General features: G+C 44.1%; 2 protein-coding genes and 1 pseudogene across 2 annotated transcripts in view; 2 read left to right on the top strand and 1 right to left on the bottom strand.

Moving 5' to 3' along the window:
* Positions 1–261, bottom strand: part of HEXA (hexosaminidase A (alpha polypeptide)) — a 28,323-nt gene extending 28,062 nt beyond the window's left edge. Inside the window, exon 1 of the mRNA XM_005882839.1 lies at positions 109–261. Coding sequence (XP_005882901.1) covers positions 109–261 — 153 coding nt within the window. The remainder of the gene's footprint in view (positions 1–108) is intronic.
* Positions 262–7,755: 7,494 nt separating this feature from the next.
* On the top strand, positions 7,756–8,752 carry LOC102248608 (annotated as a pseudogene).
* Positions 8,753–19,992: 11,240 nt separating this feature from the next.
* The window catches only part of TMEM202 (transmembrane protein 202), a 17,612-nt gene continuing 14,325 nt past the window's right edge, over positions 19,993–23,279 (top strand). The window contains exons 1-2 of the mRNA XM_005882838.1: positions 19,993–20,073; positions 20,310–20,565. Coding sequence (XP_005882900.1) covers positions 19,993–20,073; positions 20,310–20,565 — 337 coding nt within the window. The remainder of the gene's footprint in view (positions 20,074–20,309; positions 20,566–23,279) is intronic.

Below are 23,279 nucleotides of genomic sequence, written 5' to 3'. Positions count from 1 at the left end.
CCCGCCAGTCTCCTCGGTCCCAGCGGGCCGGACCACGTGACTGCCCGGTCAGGTGAGCGGCGCCCGCGTGACAACCGGCGTGTCACGTGACCGGGTGCGGCTCTTCACCCGCGATTCCGGAACACAACCCTGCCCCTTCTCCTGGCGACCCCGGGCCTCCAGCGACTTGGGCAGCCGAGGGTGATGGGCATCGGCGATGGCCTGGTGCCGGCTGCTCGAGGGCCTGGTGGCGCATTCGCTGGTGTTCACCGCCGATGCCATGCCTGCCCTCATCATAGAGCTGTGAGCGCCCCAGGCTATTGAAGTGCCGCGAAGGGAGCAGGAAAGGAAAGTCCTCAGACTGGGGACTTCTAGGCTGAATCATGAAGGAGGAATGAGAGTTCCAGGAAGCAGAAGAGAGGATTAAAACCACAGATTGTGATTCGAAATGCTGTGGGGCTGGGATTAGGTAGTAGGAATGGCCCTTCTAGAGAGGAGATCATAAGATCACAAAAATATGATCTACTTATGACTGGGAGTGGGGTGGGGGGATGTGCTTTCAGAGCAAGCTCGAGGTGTCCCAATTCCTGCTTCTAGTGGCTCTTCTCTTGATGGTTGATAATCTCCAAGTAACTGTCCCCCAATCCCTTCCCCACAGCCAAAACTTCACAAACTGGGGGTCTGTCCTTACTGGAAGTAGTAAGACAATGGTTGAACTTTAGGTTCAATATGGAGAATGCCCAGAGATAAGACAGGGGCCTGGTCCTACAGGAGCTTATATAGAAGTCCAAGGCCAGGACTTCATTATATGTGCAATTGAAAATCATCCCCTGATATCTGCATTTTAGAAATCTCATGTTGAGTAGTTGGATGAATATGAATCCAGTTAGTTTTTTAAAAAATGTAAATGGAAAGCCTGAATTATAGCAGTGGGGAAGGAAGAGAGCTATAGATCCAGGAAATAGTGGGTGTTCAGAAGCACAGGGCTTTATACAAGAGAGGTTTCTTGAGTCAGGGACACTGTCTTCCTTTTTCACTGTTATATTATCAGAGTGTAGTTGAATCACAGACTAAAAAAGGAGAATAAAATAATGCTATTGTGTGGCATTATTTGGCTGGTACATAAGTTTTTTTAAATCATAAAGTTTTATTTTAGTATTAGAAAAAGTGTGAAGATCAGGAAAATGAACTTTTCAAAATAAAGGGCTCAGATGAACAGCTATATGCTAACAAGCTGGACAATCTGGAGGAAATGGACAAATTCCTAGCAAAATACCATCTTCCAAAACTGAGTCAGGAAGAATCAGAAAACCTGAATAGGCCAATAACAAAAAAATGAAATTGAAGCAGTAATAAAAAAACAAAAAACAACTCCCACCAAACAAAAGCCCGATCTAGATGGCTTCACAGTGGAGTTTTACCAAACAGTCAAAGAACTAACACCTATCCCCCTCAAACTATTCCCAAAAAAATCCAAGAGGAAGGAACACTTCCAGGCTCTTTTTATGAGGCCAGCATTATCCTAATTCCAAAACCAGGTAAAGATACTACAAAGAAAGAGAATTACAGGCCAATATCCCTGATGAACATAGATCCTAAAATCCTCAACAAAATATTAGCTAATCAGATCCAGCAATATATTAAAAAGATCATACACCATGACCAAGCGGGATTTATTCCAGGGATGTAAGGCTGGTACAATGTTCACAAATCAAAAAACGTGATACATCACATAAACAAATTGAAAGCCAAAAATCACATGATCATATCAATAGACACAGAAAAAGCATTCAACAAAATCCCACACCCACTTTTGAAAGTAGATAAATAACAAAAATAATATAATATTTGGTTATTTTATCTATTTTTTCTTTTCTTTTTCTTTTATTTTTTAAATGTATTTTATTGATTTTTTACAGAAAGGGGGAGGTATAGAGAGTTAGAAACATCAATGAGAGAGAAACATCGATTCAGCTGCCTCCTGCACACCTCCTACTGGGGATGTGCCCGCAACCAAGGTACATGCCCTTGACCAGAACTGAACCTGGGACCCTTCAGTCCGCAGGCCAACACTCCATCCACTGAGCCAAACCGTCCAGGGCTATTTTTCCTTTTATTAAAGACAGGTTATTAAATGAATAAAACATGCTTTAATTTCCATATCTATAGCTTCTGGTAAATTAGTTTACATAACAGAAAAAGAATTCACCGTCAGATAATGTGCCCAGATTTTTGGTCGCCACTCTAGATGCAGAAAGGAGGAAATGGCTAATTTTGTCTGGGGGAGTCTTTCACAAAGGATGTGACTTTTGAGCTAACTCCCAAGGCATGAGTTAGCCAATCAGGCAAGGAGAGTATAGAGAAAGCACAGGGGTGTGAAAGAAAATTCCACGCTGATCACAGGGCTTATGGAATAGCAGAAGAAGATACTAGTAATCATGTGCCATGATTATCTCACTTTTACCATACTCCCCTCTCCCTGGAATCCCTCTCCCACCTCCCACTTCTACTCCCACCACCTACCTGAAAGTTTAAGCTTATATTTTACCACCCTGTAAATCTTCTCTTGTTGTAACGTACCCCGTGAATCACAGAAGGACGCCTCAAGAAGTCGAATTAAAGAGTCACATTTATTGCAATCCGGGACTATGAGGGGTCATTCCCTGTGGGAGCTAGTTCTTAACTACCTAGACCAGGAATACAAATTCCTATAGAAAATCTGCCTTTTCAAAATAAGATAGATTTACAAAAATTGTCTCACCTCTTTCTCTCCATCATTGCTTGCTTTTTCTATTTTTCTCTCCAATTCCCATCCCCTAACTCTCCCAGGTTCTTATTGCCAACAATGGCATTGCAGCAGTGAAATGCATGCGGTCTATCCGTCGGTGGTCCTACGAGATGTTTCGAAATGAACGTGCAATCCGATTTGTTGTCATGGTCACACCTGAAGACCTTAAAGCCAATGCAGGTGAGTTATTTGCATTAAGAAAGCATCACTCTAGAGCAGCCGTGGGCAAGGATCCGGCCCTTTTGAAATGAATAAAACTAAAAAAAAAAAAAAACCGCACCCTTTTATGTAATGATGTTTACTTTGAATTTATATTAGTTCACACAAACACTCCATCCATGCTTTTGTTCTGGCCCTCCAGTCCAGTTTAAGAACCCATTGTGGCCCTCGAGTCAAAAAGTTTGCCCACCCCTGGATAGTCATTCAATCGAATGGGATGATGTATACAAATCAGAAAATCAAAGTAACCTGTCCATTGCTAAACAAAGCAAATAGGTACCATACTTCACTCTGATTCCTCAAACTTGGGTAAAATCCCATAACCCTTTGAGCTTATCTCCATCAGAGCACTTATCTCATAGTATTGTAATTGCCTGTCCATTTGTCTGTCTTCTCCACTAGAGTAAAAGGTCCTCAAACAACAGATTCTGTGTTCAGTGTCTATCATAGAGTAGATACTCAATGAAGATTTGTTAAGTGAACGGCTGAAGGGCCCTGAATATCTCTTTTCTTAGTTAGCAGCTTCTACATATCCTTCAGATCTTAGCCTAAACCAGGGCCTCTGATGTTAGGATTTTTAGACCCAAATAGAGCAAATTTATATAGTTAAGATAATTATGTGGTGTTTAAGGCCCTTTAAATAGGGGCTCCTTTTGCTTAAACTACATCTTGTTCCAGGTATCCTGATGGCTGCTCTAAACTGTAATTATATTGTCTTTAGTCTGAACTCTTAGGCCTTCCTGCCTATAGCCTTAATGGTTATAGATGCTAATGCTGGCCAAATCCAAAGTAATAAACTTCTTAAGTGGGATGTTAATTAAACCTTAATCTGAGTATATAAGTTCTTTACAGAAAATCATTCAGACCCTACATTATTGCCCACTGGAATTCCAGATTGCCCTGAAAGATTTATCACTCACTCCTTGCTTTCCTCCCATTCTCTTCCTGCCTGGGTCTTCCATAATTATTTTCCATTCTTACCTAGTAGCCAGACTACAGTCTCCAGGAACTCTAGAGCACAGATACCTTCAACTTTTCTCTCCTTTAGCCATCTGTTACCATTTGGCTTTAGAAATGTTAGTGCCATATTGTTGTGATACAGATTTCCAAAATGTCCAATTTCACTGATGCTACAGGTGGACTTCTTAGTGCTAAGAGCACCAGGTAAAAAGTCTTTCTTCTGTTGGGAGCAGCTTTTGGATCTTTCTCTTGGATTCCTTTTCTTCATCTTGGGATTGACTATCCCTCTTAAAATTTGTCTCCAATGTGGGTGTCATGGAAAATGCCCTGGGCCTGGATTGGAGCAGGATGTAGTCTAGGCTGAAGGTGCCAGGGTGATGATGCCTAGATCATCTATATAGAGTATTCAATAGAGATCTGGGTCAAGGCCCCAGCTATAGTGGTCCTTGGCATAGAGCAGGGGTCCTCAAACTACGGCCCGTGGGCCACATGCAAATACAAATATTGTATTTGTTCCCGTTTTGTTTTTTTACTTCAAAATAAGATATGTGCAGTGTGCATAGGAATTTGTTCATAGTTTTTTTTTTAAACTATAGTCCGGCCCTCCAATGGTCTGAGGGACAGTGAACTGGCCCCCTGTTTAATAAGTTTGAGGACCCCTGGCATAGAGTATCCTCAGCATGCTTCTCCCATAGAGATCTGGCAGGGTTATAGCCACATTAAGCAGTTGGTCAGAATTTAATGATTTGAAGATTGTGCTTCTGGCTTCATACTATCTTATCTAATAAAGAGGGAATATGCAAATTGACCCTCACACCACAATGGTCAAGATGGCTGCGCCCACAGCAGAGGCAGGGATTCTGTAACACAAGATGGCTACGCCCACAACAGAGGCCGAGTTCCCATATGGAGTCTTAACGAGTAATCAGCAGGGACCTGAGGCTGCATGGTGCTGGGCCCAGGCAGGGGACCTCAGGCCACGCCCCGCTCCTGGCAGGGCTTGACAGGGAACTCAGACCATGCCACCCGTCTGGCAGGGCTTGACAGGGAACCTCAGGCCGCACCCCCAGCTCCAACGCCGGGCCATGGGACCTGAGGCCGTGCCCTCCGTCCAGCGGGGCTTGACAGGGGACCTCAGGCTGTGCCCCCTGCCCAGTGGGGCTTGATGGGGGACCTCAGGCTGCACCCCCGCCCTGGCACCAGGCCAGAGGACCTGAGGCCACGCCCCCCGCCCGGCAGGACTTGACAGTGACCTCAAGGCATGCCCCCTGCCTCAGCCCAGGTCAGGGGACCTCAGGCCATGCACCCTGCCCCGGGGGGGGGGGGGACCTGAGGCTGGGCCCCCCGCATGGCAGGGCTTGACAGGGGTGGGGCCAGCCAGGTCTGGATCTAGCCCAATGGGGGTGGGGCTGGCCGGGTCTGGGTCTCACGCAATTTCGAGGCGCACATGGGTGGGCAGGGACTTGACTCTGGTTCCCATGGTGCATCTCAGATTCTGACAGGAGGAAGATTTTCACATACATTTTACTAATTTTCTTTCATCTCTGACACTTGTATTATAGAGAAAGGGCAAATAGCAATATTAAGATATTTTCTCTAATTAATTCCCTTTTAATGTGCACAAATTTCATGCCCCAGGTCACTAGTCTTGAATAAAGACCAAGCTACCAGCCCTAGCCGGGTTGGCTCAGTGGATAGAGTGTTGGCCTGTGAACTAAAGAGTCCTGGGTTCAATTCTAGTCAAGGGCACATGCCCAGATTGCACGCTCCATCCCCAGTAGGGGGCATGCAGGAGGCAGCTGATTAATTATTCTCTCTCATCATTGATGTTTCTATCTCTCTCTCCCACTCCCTCTCCCTTCTTCTCTGAAATCTATAAAGATATATTTTTTAAAAAGACCAATCATCCATAAAATTCCATAGAGAAAGAATGAACCTCTAACAAAGAAGCATTGTACTACTGAATGCAAACCATTATATATTGTTTGTAATGTATATTTGAAAACTTTGCTTAAGCCTCTATTGTACTAGTAAACTTCTCCTTGAACTAAAACAACAACAATTTCTGCACACACACCAGAAAGAAGTACAAAGATCTAGGGGAAATTTTTGAGAATCAAAAAGTATAGACCTAGGTGTGATCTTAGAAATTATCTATTTCACTTCTCTCATTTAAGATAGGAGAACTAAGAACCAGGGAAGTGAAGTGCTATTCCTCAAAAGCAAGACTAGGATATTAATCATAGTGATACTTCTAGCACTGAGCAAAGTGTCAAGTACATAGTGGGTGCTCGATAGATGCTTTCAAATTACTAAATTAATTCCTCGTTATACATAGTACAGTGCTTTGCATACAGTAGGAACACCAATAAATTTGTATATTGATATTATTCAACCAAATGTGACCATACTCAGAGAGAGTTATGGCTGGAAACAGACCATAGATGTGCCTCTGAAAATGCCTGCAGTCATCTAGTCTCAAAATTGAATGCAGTTTGATAATGGAGCCCACTATGCCTACATCCTGATCTTAGCCCACTGTTTTATTCTAGAGCAGGGGTGGGCAAACTTTTTGACTCTAGGGCCACAATGGGTTCTTAAACTGGACCGGAGGGCCAGAACAAAAGCATGGATGGAGTGTTTGTGTGAACTAATATAAATTCAAAGTAAACATCATTACATAAAAGGGTACGGTCTTTTTTTTTTTTTTAGTTTTATTCATTTCAAACGGGCCGGATCCGGCCCACAGGCTGTAGTTTGCCCACGGCTGTTCTAGAGAGAAATGATTATTGGATTTAATTGTGCATGGGGCACCCTAACCGGTTTGGCTCAGTGGATAGAGCATTGGCCTGCAGACTCAAGGGTCCCAGGTTTGATTCCGGTCAAGGGCATGTACTTTGGTTGCGGGCACATTCCCAGTAGAGAGTGTACAGGAGGCAGCTGATCGATGTTTCTAGCTCTCTATCTCTCTCCCTTCCTCTCTGTAAAAATATCAATAAAATATATTTTAAAAATGTGCATGGGGCAACTTTCAATTACTTTAGAACTACAAAGAAGCAATGATGTAAATGTTCTACAAGTCATTGTGTTTGACCAATGCTTTTCTCCCTTGGAAATAGCTGATTTATCTTCCTAAGGATAGCTTGCTTAGGTAGATATTAAAATCTGCTAACCTTTCTTGTGAACCAGATAGTGGTAGGAGGCCAGTAGAAGGATAAAGAATTTTTCAGAGCCAACAAGTGAACACATAGAGCTCTAACCATGGAGACAAAGTTAAAAGAAACAATGATCTTTCCCAATGGGATATGTAATATAAGAATGCTTCAGAAATGAAAAGGATCCTTCATGTTAAATGCTTGATCTGAGATCTAGTTGATAGGAAGAGAACTCCAACTAGCTCAACAGTGGGAAATTTATTATCTTCACCAGCATCTAAAGCTAATTATAGCCAGGGTCAAATGGGCTGAAATATCTATTAGGAATCAATGTTACTCCTTCGTCTCTCAGGACCCATCCTGTCTGTCATCTCCATCCCTGCATCTGCTTCATTCTCTTGCTCTTCCTAGTTTATTCCCTTAGTATTCCAGTTTCAAATTCTCCAGAGAGAGAATATGAGTGAACCAGCTAAGAACTGGTGCTAGTGAGAGAATGGATTCACTTAGAAGAGGATATGTGGGAAGGCAATGATGGCCATTTCTTTATTATAAAAACAACACATATTTGGTTTTAAAAATTAAAACAGGCAGCGATCGGCGGCAGCGGGGGTCGGGTGGCAGGGAGGCTGTTTCTTCGGTGGGCGGCGCCGGGCGCTAGTGCCGCCCAGGTCCCCAGGCCGGCCGGCCCCCACGTCGCCCGCCTGCCCGCCCACCCGTCAGCGCCAGTGGCTTGGTTTCCGCGGCCTCCCCCAGACCACTTTGTTTCAATCAGGGTTGCCACTACTGGAGAGTGAAACATGACTGAGGATTCTCAGAGAAACTTTCGGTCAGTATATTATGAGAAAGTGGGTTTTCGTGGAGTTGAAGAAAAGAAATCATTAGAAATTCTCCTAAAAGTTGACCGTTTCGATATTGAGAAACTTTGTACTTTTAGTCAAAGGTTTCCTCTCCCGTCTATGTCCCGTGCATTGGTATGGAAGGTGCATCTAGGGATCCTGCCTCCACACCGTGAGTCCACGCCCCGGGGATGATGTATCATAAGGGGCAGTACTTGGATGTCGTCCTTCATGCCCTGAAAGTCGTTTGCTTTGTCAGCGATGCCACAGCTCAGGGTGAAGTCTATCTCCGCATGTATCTGCTGGAGTCTGGAAAGTTGCCTCAAAGTCCCTCCTCCCCGCTGAGGCCAGAAGATGAAGTGTTTCTTGCCATTGCTAAGGCCATGGAAGAGATGGTGGAAGATAGTGTGGACTGTTACTGGATCACCCGATGCTTTGGGAACCAGTTAAACAACAAGTACCGTCCTTACCCCAGCTGCCAAAGGCTTTTGTGAACAGTACTTGAATCTGGAGGATAGCAGGCTGCCGAGTCACCTGAAGATGTGTTCTGCAGTGTCCAGACTGCCTTATGATCTGTGGTTCAAGAGGTGCTTCGCAGGGTGCTTGCCCGAATCAGTTTTCAGAGGGTTTGGGATAAAGTTGTAAGCGGATCCTGTAAGATACTAGTGTTTACTTTTAAACTAAAAGTAATGGCACTGAGCAATTCAGAGAAGATAACAACGTTTCTGGAAAATATTCCCCAGGACAGCTCAGATGAAATTGTGAGCAAGGCCATCGACTTGTGGCACAAACACTGTGGGACCCCAGTACATTAAACCTGAGCACTGCAGACAGTCTGCTGGGCCCGCACTAACTGTTCTTTGTGGGACTGATGTAAGCCGATTGAAACAGGATTCTTGCTTTGGTGCTCAAAGTGTAAAATAAATAAATAATTAAAATTAAAACAACATAATTTTGGGTGTAGAAGGTGTGATTCTCAATGCATAAACTTGGCTATATAAGAATTACAGCTTTGTTTTCCAGAATAATTTATTTTCTGCCTTCATGACCCACGCCCCTCATCTGTTGGGTTTATAAGGAGAGGTCACCACAGTCCTTCCTGATGTTTACGCCCTTTCCTGGGGTTACTTCCCACCTTTGATCCCTTTATAGTGCCAATGGACACATAAAAACCAGAGAGATAATGAATGTTGGCACTTTAGCATATTTTTCTATGCATATATATGTATGGCATAGTTCCTATGGTCATTTCTGTGTGTGGCTACTTTCAGCATAATCTTTAATCTTTAACAACAAAATATTAGAGCATAAAGTAACCAGTATTCTGCAAATCTTTCCGTTATTAATATACTAGAGGCCCGGTGCACAAAAGTTTGTGCACTCGGTGGGGGTGCCTCAGCCCGGCCTGTGCCCTCTCACAGTCTGGGATGCTTCAGGGGATGTCCACCTGCTGGCTTAGGCTGCCCCCTGTCACACACAGAGCCGCAGGGTGGTCAGGGGGTTGGGGAGCTCCCCCCTATCAGGCACAGAGCAGGGCTGATCAGGGGGTTGGGGTGCCTTTCCCTGTCACGAACAGAGCAGGGCGGATAGGGAGGTTGTGGCCCCGCCCCCTGTCACAGAGCCGCAGGGCGATCAGGGGATTGGGGAGCTCCCCCCTTCAGGCACAGAGCAGGGCTGATCAGGGGGTTTGGGCGCTGCCCCCTGTCACGCTGATCCTGGTGCCGGGAGCCTCGCTGCTCTGCTGATCCCGGTGCTGGGAGGCATATTACCCTTTTACTATATAGGATAGAGGCCTGGTGCATGGGTAGGGGCTGGCTGGTTTGCCCTGAAGGGTGTCCTGGATCAGGGTGGGGGTCCCCCCTGGGGTGCCTGGCCAGCCCGGGTGAGGGGCTGAGGGCTGTTTTCAGGCTGGCCACACCCCCTTCAGGGTGGGAGGCGGGGTCCCGCTGGGGTGCCTGGCCAGCCTGGGTGAGGGGTTGATGGCCGTTTTCAGGCTGACCATGCCCCCGGCGACCCAAGCTCCCAGAGTCCTGTCACACTCAGGGCAGGGCCAATGGGGAGGTTATGGCTCTACCCTGTCACACACAGAGCAAGGCCCGTGGAGGGGGGTTGGGGCGCCACCCTCTATCACCCACAGAGCAGGGCCGATCAGGGGGTTGAGGAGCTCCCCCCTGTCACTCAGAGAGTAGTGCCGATAGGGGAGTTGGGGTACTGCCCCCTGTCACACACAGAGCAGGGTGGATCAGGGGGTTGGGGCGCTGCACCCTGTCACACTCAGGGCAGGGCCAATGGGGAGGTTATGGCTCTACCCTGTCACACACAGAGCAAGGCCCGTGGAGGGGGGTTGGGGCGCCACCCTCTATCACCCACAGAGCAGGGCCGATCAGGGGGTTGAGGAGCTCCCCCCTGTCACTCACAGAGTAGGGCCGATAGGGGAGTTGGGGCACCGCCCCCTGTCACACACAGAGCAGGGCGGATCAGGGGGTTGGGGCGCTGCACCCTGTCACACTCAGGGCAGGGCCAATGGGGAGGTTATGGCTCTACCCTGTCACACACAGAGCAAGGCCCGTGGAGGGGGGTTGGGGCGCCACCCTCTATCACCCACAGAGCAGGGCCGATCAGGGGGTTGGTGTGCTGCACCCTGTCAAACACAGAGCCGCAGGGCAATCAGGGGATTGGGGAGCTCCCCCCTATCAGGCACAGAGCAGGGCAGATCAGGGGGTTGGGGTGCCTTCCCCTGTCACGAACAGAGTAGGGCGGATAGGGAGGTTGTGGCCCCGCCCCCTGTCACTCACAGAGCCACAGGGCGATCAGGGGGTTTGGGCGCTGCCCCCTGTCACACACAGAGCCGCAGGGCAATCAGGGGATTGGGGAGCTCCCCCCTATCAGGCACAGAGGAGGGCTGATCAGGGGGTTGGGGTGCCTTCCCCTGTCACGAACAGAGTAGGGCGGATAGGGAGGTTGTGGCCCCGCCCCCTGTCACACACAGAGCCGCAGGGCGATCAGGGGGTTTGGGCGCTGCCCCCTGTCACACACAGAGCCGCAGGGCGATCAGGGGGTTTGGGCGCTGCCCCCTGTCATGCTGATCCCGGTGCCGGGAGCCTCGCTGCTCCGCTGATCCCGGTGCTGGGAGGCCTATTACCCTTTTACTATATAGGATAGAGGCCTGGTGCATGGGTAGGGGCTGGCTGGTTTGCCCTGAAGGGTGTCCTGGATCAGGGTGGGGGTCCCCACTGGGGTACCTGGCCTGTCTGGGTGAGGGGCTGAGGGCTGTTTTCCGGCTGTTGAGTGACTAAAGCTTCCAACCGCTCCTTGTTTTCTTTTTTTTGTTGTTTTTTTTTTTATTCTGGGCCAGCTTTAGCTCTGAGGCCTCGCTGCTGAAAACATAGATACAATGTTGAGGTCTGAGCCCGGCTGAATGGAAGCCCTTTTCTGGGGTTTTGTTTAGCTTCTTATTTGCAACATAGTATATAGTTGCTTAGACTTGCAGCTGAGAGGCTGGCAAGTGAGGCAGCGAACGTTGGAGTCTGCAGCAAGCAAGCCTCGTGCTCGCTTCAGTGCCTGGCTGCTGGCCGCCATCTTGGCTGACAGTTAATTTGCATATACTCACTGATTAGCCAATAAAAAGGGTAGCGGTCGTACGCCAATTACCATGTTTCTCTTTTATTAGTGTAGATTATGTAAAAGAGCTAATATTCTGCCCCCCCCATTTCATAAAGATATAATTCACATAGAACACTGTATAAGTTTAGTTTTACAGCATATTGATTTGATTTACTGATAGCATGCAGTGATTACCACAATAAATTTAGGTAACGTCCATCACCTCATATAGATACAAAAATATATGCATATATTTTTTTCTGTGTGATGAGCATTGTTAGGATCTACTCTTTTAACAACTTCTTATACATCATACAACAGTGTTAGCTATAGTCACCGTGCTGTACATTACATTCCTAGTACATATTTATTTTATAACTACAAGTTTGTGCCTTTTAACCACTTTCTTCTATTCCCCCTCTCCAGCACCATAATATTGTTTTTAAAAGCTGAATAATAAAACAATAACGATAAATAAAATTTATTGTGTACTTATCATTTGCCAGACACTATTTTAAGGACTCTATTATAAGTTAATTTATTTAAGCCTTACTATAACTTTATGATTGATACAGGTGCTCTTATTTTTTCCATTTTATAATAAGGAAATCAGAATTGAGAGGTTAAATAACTCACCCAAGATTATATAGAGAGTTGGAATAGTGTAGATGTTCCATCATCTATTTACCCAGTGCCCTATTAATGCACATTTACATTGATTCACATTTTCTCAGATATAAACAATACTACAATGACAATTATAGAGGATATTGGTTGTTGTGACAGCATCTATTTTTATCCTTTCTCACTATTAATACCTCATTTTTCACTTGGAAATTTCATCCTTTAGTTTTGCAGCTTGGATGAAATTGACCACATCCCCAGGCCCTCCCTGGCTTAAACCATGTAATCAGGGCTACTTTCCTCATCCCCTCGCTATAAACACTTAGAAACACAGGATAGAAATTTACATTCCCACCAATAATGTGTGAAAATATAAATTTCATTACTCTCCTCCAACATTAGTGTTATCTCTTCATTGCTACCATTGATGCCTTGGATTTTTTAAAGAGGTATCCTATATAATAAAAGTCTAATATGCAAATCGCCCAAACAGCGGAATGACCAGTCGCTATGACATGCATTGACCAACAGGGGGCAGACACTCAATGCAGGAGCTGCTGCCTGGTGGTCAGTGCACTCCCACAGGGGAAGTGCCGCTCAGCCAGAAGCCAGGCTCATGGCTGGCGAGCACAGCAGCAGTGGTGGAAGCCTCTCCCACCTCCACTGTCAAACATCTCCCAAGGACTCCCAGACTTTGAGAGGGCACAGGCGGGGCTGAGGGACCCCCCCCCCCAGTGCACAAATTTTGTGCACTGGGCCTCTAGTAACTAATAAAATTGATAAATATGCTCTTGCGAAACAGAAACAGAGCATATAACTTTATATCATTATAGGAAAAGAAAAGGACCAAAGAAAACTGGTTCATTCTGGCAAAATAAGGGGGAAAGGAAAGGAAGCAACAAGAACATGTAATTAACAGAAAATACAAAGATTAGGAAAATAGGATAAGCCCAATATATCTAAATATCACACTAATGTAAATAGGTTAAATCCTCCCATTAAGAGACAAAGACTTAGATTGAGCAAAGAATAGTCTAAATGTTGTTGTTTTTTGTTTTTTGGTAATAGATGCATAATTCTGTCAATTTATTTAAAAATTTTAAACTATACATTTAAATGGTACTTTTAAAAAATTATTTATTGTTGAAAGTATTACATATGTCCTCTTTTCCCCCCATTGTCCTCTCCCAGCCTGCCCTCACCCCCCAGTCAGGCTTTCACCCCTCCCCCATTGTCTGTGTCTATTGGTTATGCTTATATGCATACAAGTTCTTTGGTTGATCTCTTACCCACCCCCCCCCTTCCATCCTCCCACCCTGCCCACCTTCCCTTGACTTCCCTCTGAGATTTGCCAGTCTGTTTGATGATTCTGTGTCTCTGGAATTATTTTTGTTCATCAGTTTATGTTGTTCATTATATTCCACAAATGAGTGAGATCATGTAATACTTATCTTTCTCCAATGGGCTTATTTCACTTAGCATAATGGTCTCCAGGTTCAACCATGCTGTCGCAAATAGTAAGACTTCTTTCTTTTTTATAGCAGCATGGTATTCCATTGTGTAGATCAGGGGTCCTCAAACTTTTTAAACAGGGGGCCAGTTCACTGTCCCTCAGACCATTGGAGGGCCGGACTATAGTTTTAAAAAAAACTATGAACAAATTCCTATGCACACTGCACATATCTTATTTTGAAGTAAAAAAACAAAATGGGAACAAATACAATATTTGTATTTGCATGTGGCCCACGGGCCGTAGTTTGAGGACCCCTGGTGTAGATGTACCACCCTTTTTTTAATCCCATCATCTGCTGATGGGCACTTAGTCTGTTTCTAAATCTTAGCTATTATAAATTGTGCTGCTATGAACATAGGGGTGCATATATTCTTTCTGATGAGTGTTTCAGGTTTCTTGGGATGTATTCCTAGAAGTGGGATCACTGGGTCAAATGGGAGTCTCATTTTTAATTTTTTGAGGAAACTCCATACTGTTTTCCATGGTGGCTGCACCAGTCTGCATTCCCACCAGCAGTGTACGAGGGTTCCTTTCTCTCCACATCCTCACCAGCAATTGTTTTTTGTTGATTTGTTGATGATAGCCATTCTGACACTTGTGAGATGATACCTCATTGTTGATTTGCTTTGCATCTCTCAGATGATTAGTGACTTCGAACATTTTTTTTCACATGCCTGTAGGCCTTCTGTACATCCACTTTAGAGAAGTGTCTATTTAGGTCTTTTGCCCATTTTTAAATTGGATTTTTTATCTTCCTTTTGTTAAGTTGTATTAGTTGCCTATAAATTTGGGAGATTAACCCTTTAGCAGATGTATCATTGGCAAATATGTTCTCCCATGCGATGGGCTCTCTTGTTATTTTGGAAAGTTTGAGGTGGATGGGTGTTAGTTCTTCTTTGAATGTTTGGTAAAATTCACCTGTAAATCTACCAGTCCAGGACTTTTGTTTGCTGCAAGTTTTTAAATTACTGCTTCAATTCCATCAGTTGTTATTGGCCTACTCAGGTTTTCTGATTCTCCCTGAATGAGTTTTGGAAGATTGCATGTTTCTAGGAATTTGTCCATTTCACCCAGGTTGTCCAGTTTGTTGGCATAGAGTTGTTCATAGTATTTGCTTACAATCCTTTGTATTTCTGTGGTGTCTGTTGTTATATCACCTCTTTCATTTCTGATTTTATTTATTTGGGTCCTTTCTCTTTGTTTCTTGATGAGTCTGGCTAGGGTTCATCAATCTTGTTTATCTTTTCAAAGTACCAGCTCTTGGAATTATTGATGTTTCCTTGTTAATTTTTTGTCTGGAAGATCTACCCAGTGATGTCAGTGGGGTGCTAAAGTACCCCACTATGACTGTATTGCTGTTAATCTCTCCCTTAAAATCCATCAAGAGTTTTTTAATGTATTTGGGTGCTCCTATAATGAATGCATATATGTTTACAAAGGTTATATTTTCTTGTTGAATTATTCCCTTAGTAATATGAAGTGGCCTTCTTTGTCTCTTGTTATGGCATTTGTTTTGAACTCTATTTTTTGTCTGATATGAGTATTGCTACTCCAACTTTTTTTCCCCTTTCCATTTGCATGGAATATATTTTTCCACCCCTTTACCCTCAGTCTGTGTGTATCTTTTGTTCTGAGGTGGGTCTCTTATAGACAGCATATATATGGGTCATGTTTTCTTATCCATTCAGTCACCCTATCTCTTTTGACTGGAGAATTTAATCCATTTACATTTAAGGTTATTATTGATAGGTATTTATTTATTGCCATTTTTAAATTTTTTGATACCTATGATCCTCTCTCTCTCCTTTTCTTCTTCTTTAACATTTCTTGCATTGCTGGTTTGGTGGTAATGTATTCCTTTAACCTTTTCTTATCTGAAAAGCTTTTTATCTCCCTTTGATTTTAAATGATAGCCTCACTGGATATAGTAGTCTTGGATTTAGGCCCTTACTTTTATTACTTCCAGTACTTCATGCCACTCCTTTCTACCCTGAAGTGTTTCTCTTGAGAAGTCAGTTGACATTTTGATGAGAACTCCTTTGCATGTAATTTTCTCTCTCTCTCTCACTGTCTTTAAGATTCTTTCTTTGTCTTTAACAGTTGTCATTTTTATTATGTGTCTAGGTGTGGGTCTCTTGGGGTTCATCTTGATTGTGACCCTCTGTGCCTCCTGAACTTGTGTGACATTTTCCTTTACCAGGTTGGGGAAGTTTTCTGTCATTATTTCTTTAACCGGGTTCCTTGCTCATCTTCTTCTCTTTCTGGTATTCCTGTAAAGTAGATGTTGTTAAATTTCATATTGTCCCAGAGCTCCCTTAAGCTATCTTCCTGCTTTTAATTATTTTTTCTATTTGCTGCTCTAATAGAGTATTCATTTCTACCTTGTCTTCCAAATCACTGATTCGGTCCTTTGCTTCATCCAATATACTTTTAATCTATTCCAATATGTTCGTCATGTCAGGTATAGCATTCTTCATTTCTGTCTGGTTCTTGTTAATGGTCTCTATTACCCTTTTATGCTGTTGTAATTTACACTAAGTTCCTTAAGCATCTTTATAACCATTGTTTTGAACTTTTATGTCTGATAGGTTGCTTGCCTCCATCTCATTTAGTTCTTTTTTCTGGAGATTCCTTCTTCTCTCTCATTTGGGGGTTGTTTCTTTGTCTCCCATTTTAGCTATCTCTTTGTATTTGCCTTTATGTATTAGATAGAACTGCTATGCCTCCCAGTCTTTGTGGGACAGCCTTATGTAGAAAGTGTCTTGAGGGATCCAATGGTGTAGTGTTCACCTGAGCTGGATGCTCTAGGAATGCACCTGATGTGCATTGTTTGTGCTCTCCTATTGTAATTAGAACTTGATTGTTGGTATCCCATGCATGGGAGGAATCTCCCCTCTGATGTGCTTCCAGTGAGGTTCAACCTCAATGTTGTTGTGCCAGTTGTCCAGTGGTTGGGAACTCCTTAGCCCAGAGGCTGAGTCTCCTTGAGTTTCACACCTTGATTGACCCTGTTCTGAGCTGTACTTCCTTCCCCCATGAAACTTGTCCTGCAGGTGTCAGCTTCAGGTGCTTGGAATCCCACTGGCTTTTGACTCACTGAGCAGTCCTGGATGGTGTCTGTGGCGGGGACCCAAACTGATGTTTCTCACCAAAGTATTCTTGTGAAAGCAGTTTCTGCATGTTTTTCCAGTGTGACTTGTGGCATAATCTGCATGAAGACCCTTTATACCCAATATTTATAGTGTTAAATAAAGAAGAAAGTTCTGTGTATTTTCAGCATAATTTTCCAGTTCCTGGATATTATATGCTTTGTCATCCAAATTTTTTTCTCCTCCATCAGTGATTTTCATAAGCCATCTTTTAGTCAGATTATCTTTTGACAGCTGCTTCCTATCCACTTCTTCTCAGTCCCCAGCATGGGAGGCTTGGCTTTCCATCCTCCTTGGGGCTCACTGAAGTCAATCTGGGGCCCAGAAACAAGGCCAGCCTCTGATGGTGTGCAGGCCTTCCATAGTTCAATGACCACAGGCTGACGAGGTGTACTATTACAATATATATTGTCTACATTTTTTCCCAAAACAGCAATGACATAGGTTCAGTTGTTTTCTCAGAGACCAAGTCCTTAACCTGCCTGAGCCAAGTCCCACATTGAAGGGTCTCAAGCTCTGGTATTCTGCCAGAGCAGAAGGGAGCATAAATAGCCTTCACAATATCTTTTCTGCAGCAGCTCCAGGTATTGTGAAGAGAGTGCCGGAGGTACTGGGTGTGCTGGTAGCTATGCTCTGCCATACCCTATGGGCCACAGGGGCTACTGTGCTTACCCATAGGCTCTGGGGCAATGGCTTCCACACAGGGTGTGGACCCCAAATTGCTTTTGAAAGTGGGTGAATGGCCTGGTTGGTATTGCTCAGTTGTTGACCATGGACTCATGAACCAAGAGGTCACTGGTTGGTTTCCTGGTCAGGGCACATGCCAGAGTTGTAGGCTTAATGCCCAGTAGGGGGTGCGCAGGAGGCAGCCTATTGATGTTTCTCTCTCATCTGTATTTCTATCTTCCTCTCCCTCTTCCTTACTCTCTCTCACAAATCAATAAAAATATATTTTTTAAAGAAAGTGGGTGAATAGCAATATACACAGCCATCAGGTATGAATATGCATGAAAGACCCTAGAAAATTCCCAACTGGCAAAAACATTCTTCCTACCTTGTGATAGGCCTGAAGGAGGCCTGAGAGTTGAATGGTGCCTGATCTATTTCTTTAATAGAGACTTGTATCATTTACCAAATCAGATACCGTTCACAAAATGACCCATTACCCCACCTTACAACAAAATCATCTCTTTGGTAATGTACTTGTTTAGTGACACTAGTGAAGGGTTAAAGGGTGACACATCTTTTCCATTAGCTTTAATATTTCATCCGTCTCAGGATAGCTTGTGCCAAAGACATGATCAAGCAAACTTGCAAAACAGTTTAAAAATAATAATAGCATTTACTGAGCACTATTAATTGCTTGATATAGATAATATATTTATCAATAATATCAATATCCATCAATAATAGAATTGATTAAGTACTTAAGGCACTGTGTAAAGATCTTTATGTGCATTATTTCATTTAATCTTAACAACACTTCTATGAGGTAGGAATGATTATTATCCCAGTTTTGCAGTGAAGAAACTGAGGGTCAGTGAGATTAAGGAAATTTCCCAAAGGAACCTAGCCAGTAAGTGCTGGAACTAAGTATTAGAACCAAGGCCTGCCTATTCAAACGACTATCTAGCTCTATAGCCAGCATGTGTTTCTGACAGTTATGCTGTACAAACCAGTTTGTTGTAGATGGAAAAGTCTTTCCTAAAATCATGCCAATAAGGCTAGAGTATTGCAGCAATTGAGACTTCACAATATAATCACATAGTGTGGCATAAAAGACTGTGATCTAGCCCTTTATCTACCACCCTCAACACTTACCTTTGATTTTGTGCCTAGCAGAACCACACTGCTTTTAGTGCCCTTAAACCTCATGCTGTTCATGGATTCCTGACTTGAAGCCTACTATTCTCTTTGCCTCAAATGTCATTCTACCTCCATTAACTGGGAAATTCCTTTAAAATCCAGCTAAAGACATCACCTCTCCAAGTAAACCTTCCTTAACTTTCTCCTGATCATGTTAACCATTTTGCCCTCTGTATCTACCTTTGTACTTTATATAAATATGTATTGTTGACTCATTCATTCAACACTAAATACTATTTTTTCCAGGTACTAGGCTAAGTATGAAGAGACAGAGAGTCAAAGAACACTATTACAGAATGAGGACTGCATACTAAAGCATGGAACTACTAAAGTAGTTCCCACCACCTGGGGAAGGGAGGAATAAGGGTATGCTAGCAAAGTGTGAAAGAGCATTCTGATTCAGCCCAAACTTAGGAATCAAAGTTGATCTGTTTGTGGAAAACAAGAGCTGGTGATCCGGCTGAGTATTTATTTGAATCAACGTTTATGCTGTGGAACAGGATGGTACCTGTTCAGTATCTTGGATAGATTTTGAGTCCTTATAGGGAGAGGAGTTAGGACCAACTATGAGTTGTTTGAAAAGGAGACTTTGAGATACTCTGGGCACAAGTTGCACTGGCTGTGGACTCAGGGAAGGCCATTCTCCTCACTTCCACATAGAACCCAACACTGTGGCAGCACCTTGAGTGGCAGCTTTTAGCGCATTGGCTGGTAGCCCCCTGGGATAGGAATACTGGCATTTTCACAGTGGGCCCTATCAGCAGTAGCAGTGGTGGGGGGTGGAGGGAGGATAGCACCCTTAAATGACTTCATGAACAGAGACCAGAGAAAGGGAACCAGAGCAAGAAGGGAAGAAAAGGGTTGATACTGCATGAAGGACTATGGCTGACAGACGGGTTCATGGGCCTATTGAGATACACTTGGGCCTTTCCACTTAGAGCTGGGCAAGAGTATGGATTCTGGGCTATTAGTGTATATGTCAGTATGCTAAATTATAAGCACATGTTGAGTCCTGGAGACATCTGAGTTACACTTTTTAATTTCCTATTAGAGAACTGTGTCTTATTCATCTTTATGTCCCAGGACCAAACACAACGCCTGACACAAAGCAACTGCTGACAAAATATTTGTGGATTTATTTAATAAAGGTATTGGGAGGAGTCAGAGAAGGGAGGGTGGGGAGCATCATACATACATGGGATATGTGCCAGGGGTTCTGGCCCCTTTTGATTCTGCCAGCATGTGTGAGGAGGTGCTAAGACAAATTCCGTGGCAGTTAGAAAGTGAACTGGCTGCCAAGATGGAGAGGAGGGAACATTTAGTCTTGACCTTCTACAGTCCTGAGGTCCCCAAACTTAAGGGGAACCGGAAATACCAAAGGGTGAGGAGGTACCTAATTACAGGTCAGATGGGAGGAAGAGGACTTTCTTAAAGGTGGACCTAGACAGAGTATACTAAAGACAGAGAAAAGATGACCCTTTTTATAGAAGGGGTAGGGATAGATTAGATATCCACAAATCAAACCCACATGGGGATACTCAGGGTAGAGAAGAGTAGGCAACCCTGGGGATCAAAAGTTATCTTTTTGGGTAGGCAATATTTCCCTCATCCTTGTAGCCTACCCTCCCCACCAACAAACATCCGAGTGCCTCCATGCCACCCCAGAGGCGGCAGCAGCATGTGGATCAGACACACACCTACATCCGAATGTTCTGTGGCAGCCTCTGTGGGTTTAGCCTCCTAATGCTGATCTGCGTGTCCCCACTGAACTGGGTGCAGTTCCTGGTGATCAAGAATGGCCTTGAGCTCTACGCAGGACTCTGGATCTCATGCCACCATGAGCTGTGCTGGAGCCACACACCCAAGCCACCCTGTGAGTGCCACTAAATTAAATGCCACAGGCCCCACAGTTTCAGAGTTTTCTGCCACATAGCCTTCATCTTTCTTTCTCCAAGATCTTTTGGCTCTCACATTTCCAAGTCTAGCGTGGATCTTGCCAGATTGTGGATATAACCATCCTTTTCTTTGGTAGCCTCAGTGTACCCTTTCTCCCTCCTATTGCAGGTTGTTTCCTCTCCCAAATAATGAGTTGATACTCTCTGGAAAGAATCCTTTTGTTATTTACAAGATGTAACTGTGATTGGTTTCTAATGTGGCTTGTACAAATAGGAGAGAAGTGATTGCCTGTAGCTGGGAGGTAATGAAAAGTGTCTCAAACGCCGTCAGATTTAACTTTCAAGGTCAACTTGTCTTCTGCTAAGAGTAGAAGAGAACTTAAATTCATGTCAGATATGTAGTATAACAAATGCCAGCTATTTAGAGTAAATCATTAATGTCTAATTTTATATGAATTTAAGTAAATCTGAAAATGCAACATAAAATATTTTAAAATAAGCTTCTAGGGCTAAAAGTTTTTCAATCAGAACCAAGACTTAGAGGAAAGACATAACTACACTACTAGTTTACCCATCATCCACAAGAGACATTTACACAAAGAAACAGGTATTGTGAAAGAAAACATGCATGTGTAAAGCATTTATTCCTCCTTTTCAGAGAAGGAGAGGCCCCAGATGCTGGGATTGAGGGTGCATCTAGGCCCACCCCTGAGGAGAAGCATAAGTTACTTGGCCATGGGCTTGGGCATTTGGAACTAAGGGGAAGACCTTGGGAGGAAACTAAAATGAAAGGCAGGCAGACAATCCAGCTGCATCTTCAACTAAAAAGAAAAACTAGAAATATATTTGCAATAAGTATGAAAGATACAAGATTAATGGCCTTAATATATTAAAATATATAAAATTATTATTAAGAAAAAGATGAATACCCAAATAAATAAATTTTCTGTAAACAGACAATTCACAAAACAGAAAGTACAAAGTGTGTCTAATAAATATAGGAAAAACTATTTTAACCTTAATGAATCATTAAAGAAAGGCAAATCAAATGGACAATGAGATATTTAAATAGTAAAATACAGCCCTGGCCACTGTGGCTCAGTTTGTTGGCTCATCACTCTGTACACCAAAAGGTGGCAGGCTTGATTCCCGGTCAGGGCACATACCCACCAGGTTGTGAGTTTGATCCCCAGTGGCAGCACATTTGGGAGGCAACCAATCGCTGTTTCAATTTTTTTCTCTCATAAAGATCTCTCTCTCTCTCTCTCTCTCTCTCTCTCTCTCTCTCTCTCTCTCAAGTTTTTAAAAAGGTAAAATACAATGCTTCACACTTTCACACACACTGTGAACCATGTAAATGGGTATAACCAAAGTAATACGATTAGATGTATCCCTAGATTTACAGTCACTAGTTCCATTTCTAGAAAAATGGAGTAAAAGATATTTAGGCATAAAAATTAAGTTGCAATTATATTTATGTAACTGTGTTCTCAGACTAAAACTCAGGATTTTAGATTATTATTTAAACTAGAGGCCCCGTGCATGAAATTCATGCATGGGTAGGGTCCCTAGGGCTGGCTGGCGATCAGGGCCAATCTGTGGGGTGACCAGTGGGGTGATTGGGTCCCCTGCTCGCACCTGCCTTGGCCTGGTGCCGCCCACTCACCTGCTCCACCATCCCACCACAGTCCCGTTCTCGTTGAGGCTCATCGGGGCTGGCAGCACCTCCACTGCTGCCCACGGCCAGTGCCACATCACTGATACCCACCATGTTCTGTGCTGCCCCCCGGTGGTCAGTGCACATCTAACTCCTGGTTGGTCAAATTCCTGCCTGTGGAGATAATTTGCATATTAGCCTTTTATTACATAAGATTTTTAATGAATCAGAATCTTGATATTTTAACACTTAAAGTAGTAAAAGGTTCAATTTTTAGAGCCTTGAATTCACCTGAGGCCAAATGTTAATGGGTTAGAGAAAGTCAACTGAGCCCTCTCTGTACACAATTACAAGTACCCACCCTCCCTATTTCCAATGTTAACTAGTTCTAATTCTAGGTTCAGTCTGTAATACAGTTCTCAAAAGGAATTCCCAACATGTAATCTGTATGTCCAAGCTTTTGATGAAGACACTCTTAGTTAGACCCAGGGCCCCAGGAATTGCCACACATCAGCCTGTGACAATATGTTATTACTAGAGGCACGGTGCACAAAAATTTGTGCACTTGGGGGGTTCCCTCAGCCTGGCCTATGCCCTCTTGCAGTCTGGGACCCCTCAGGGTGTCCACCTTCTGGTTTAGGCCAACTCCCTGGGGGATCGGGCCCAAGCTGGCAGTCAGACATCCCTCTGGCAGCCCGGCAACCCTCGGGGGATGTCCACTTGCCAGCGGGGAGCAGGCCTAAGCTGCAGTCAGACATCCTTAGCACTGCGGAGGAGGCGGGAGAGGCTCCCACCACCACTGCTGTACTGGCAGCCGTCAGCCTGGCTTGTGGCTGAGCAGAGCTCCCCCTGTGGGAGCACACTGATCACCAGGGGGCAGCTCCTGCATTGAGCATCTGCCCCCTGGTGGTCAGTGTGTGTCATAGTGACCAGTCATTCCCAGTCGTTCTGCTGTTAGGGTCAGTTTGCATATTACCCTTTTATTATATAGGATAGAGGCCTGGTGCCTGGGTGGGGGGTGGCTGGTTTGCCCTA

Source organism: Myotis brandtii, unplaced genomic scaffold (assembly GCF_000412655.1).
Source record: "Myotis brandtii unplaced genomic scaffold, ASM41265v1 scaffold74, whole genome shotgun sequence".
NCBI lineage: Eukaryota > Metazoa > Chordata > Mammalia > Chiroptera > Vespertilionidae > Myotis > Myotis brandtii.
The sequence above is the reverse complement of the archived record's forward strand: the minus strand, read 5'-3'. Positions and strand labels throughout refer to the sequence as shown.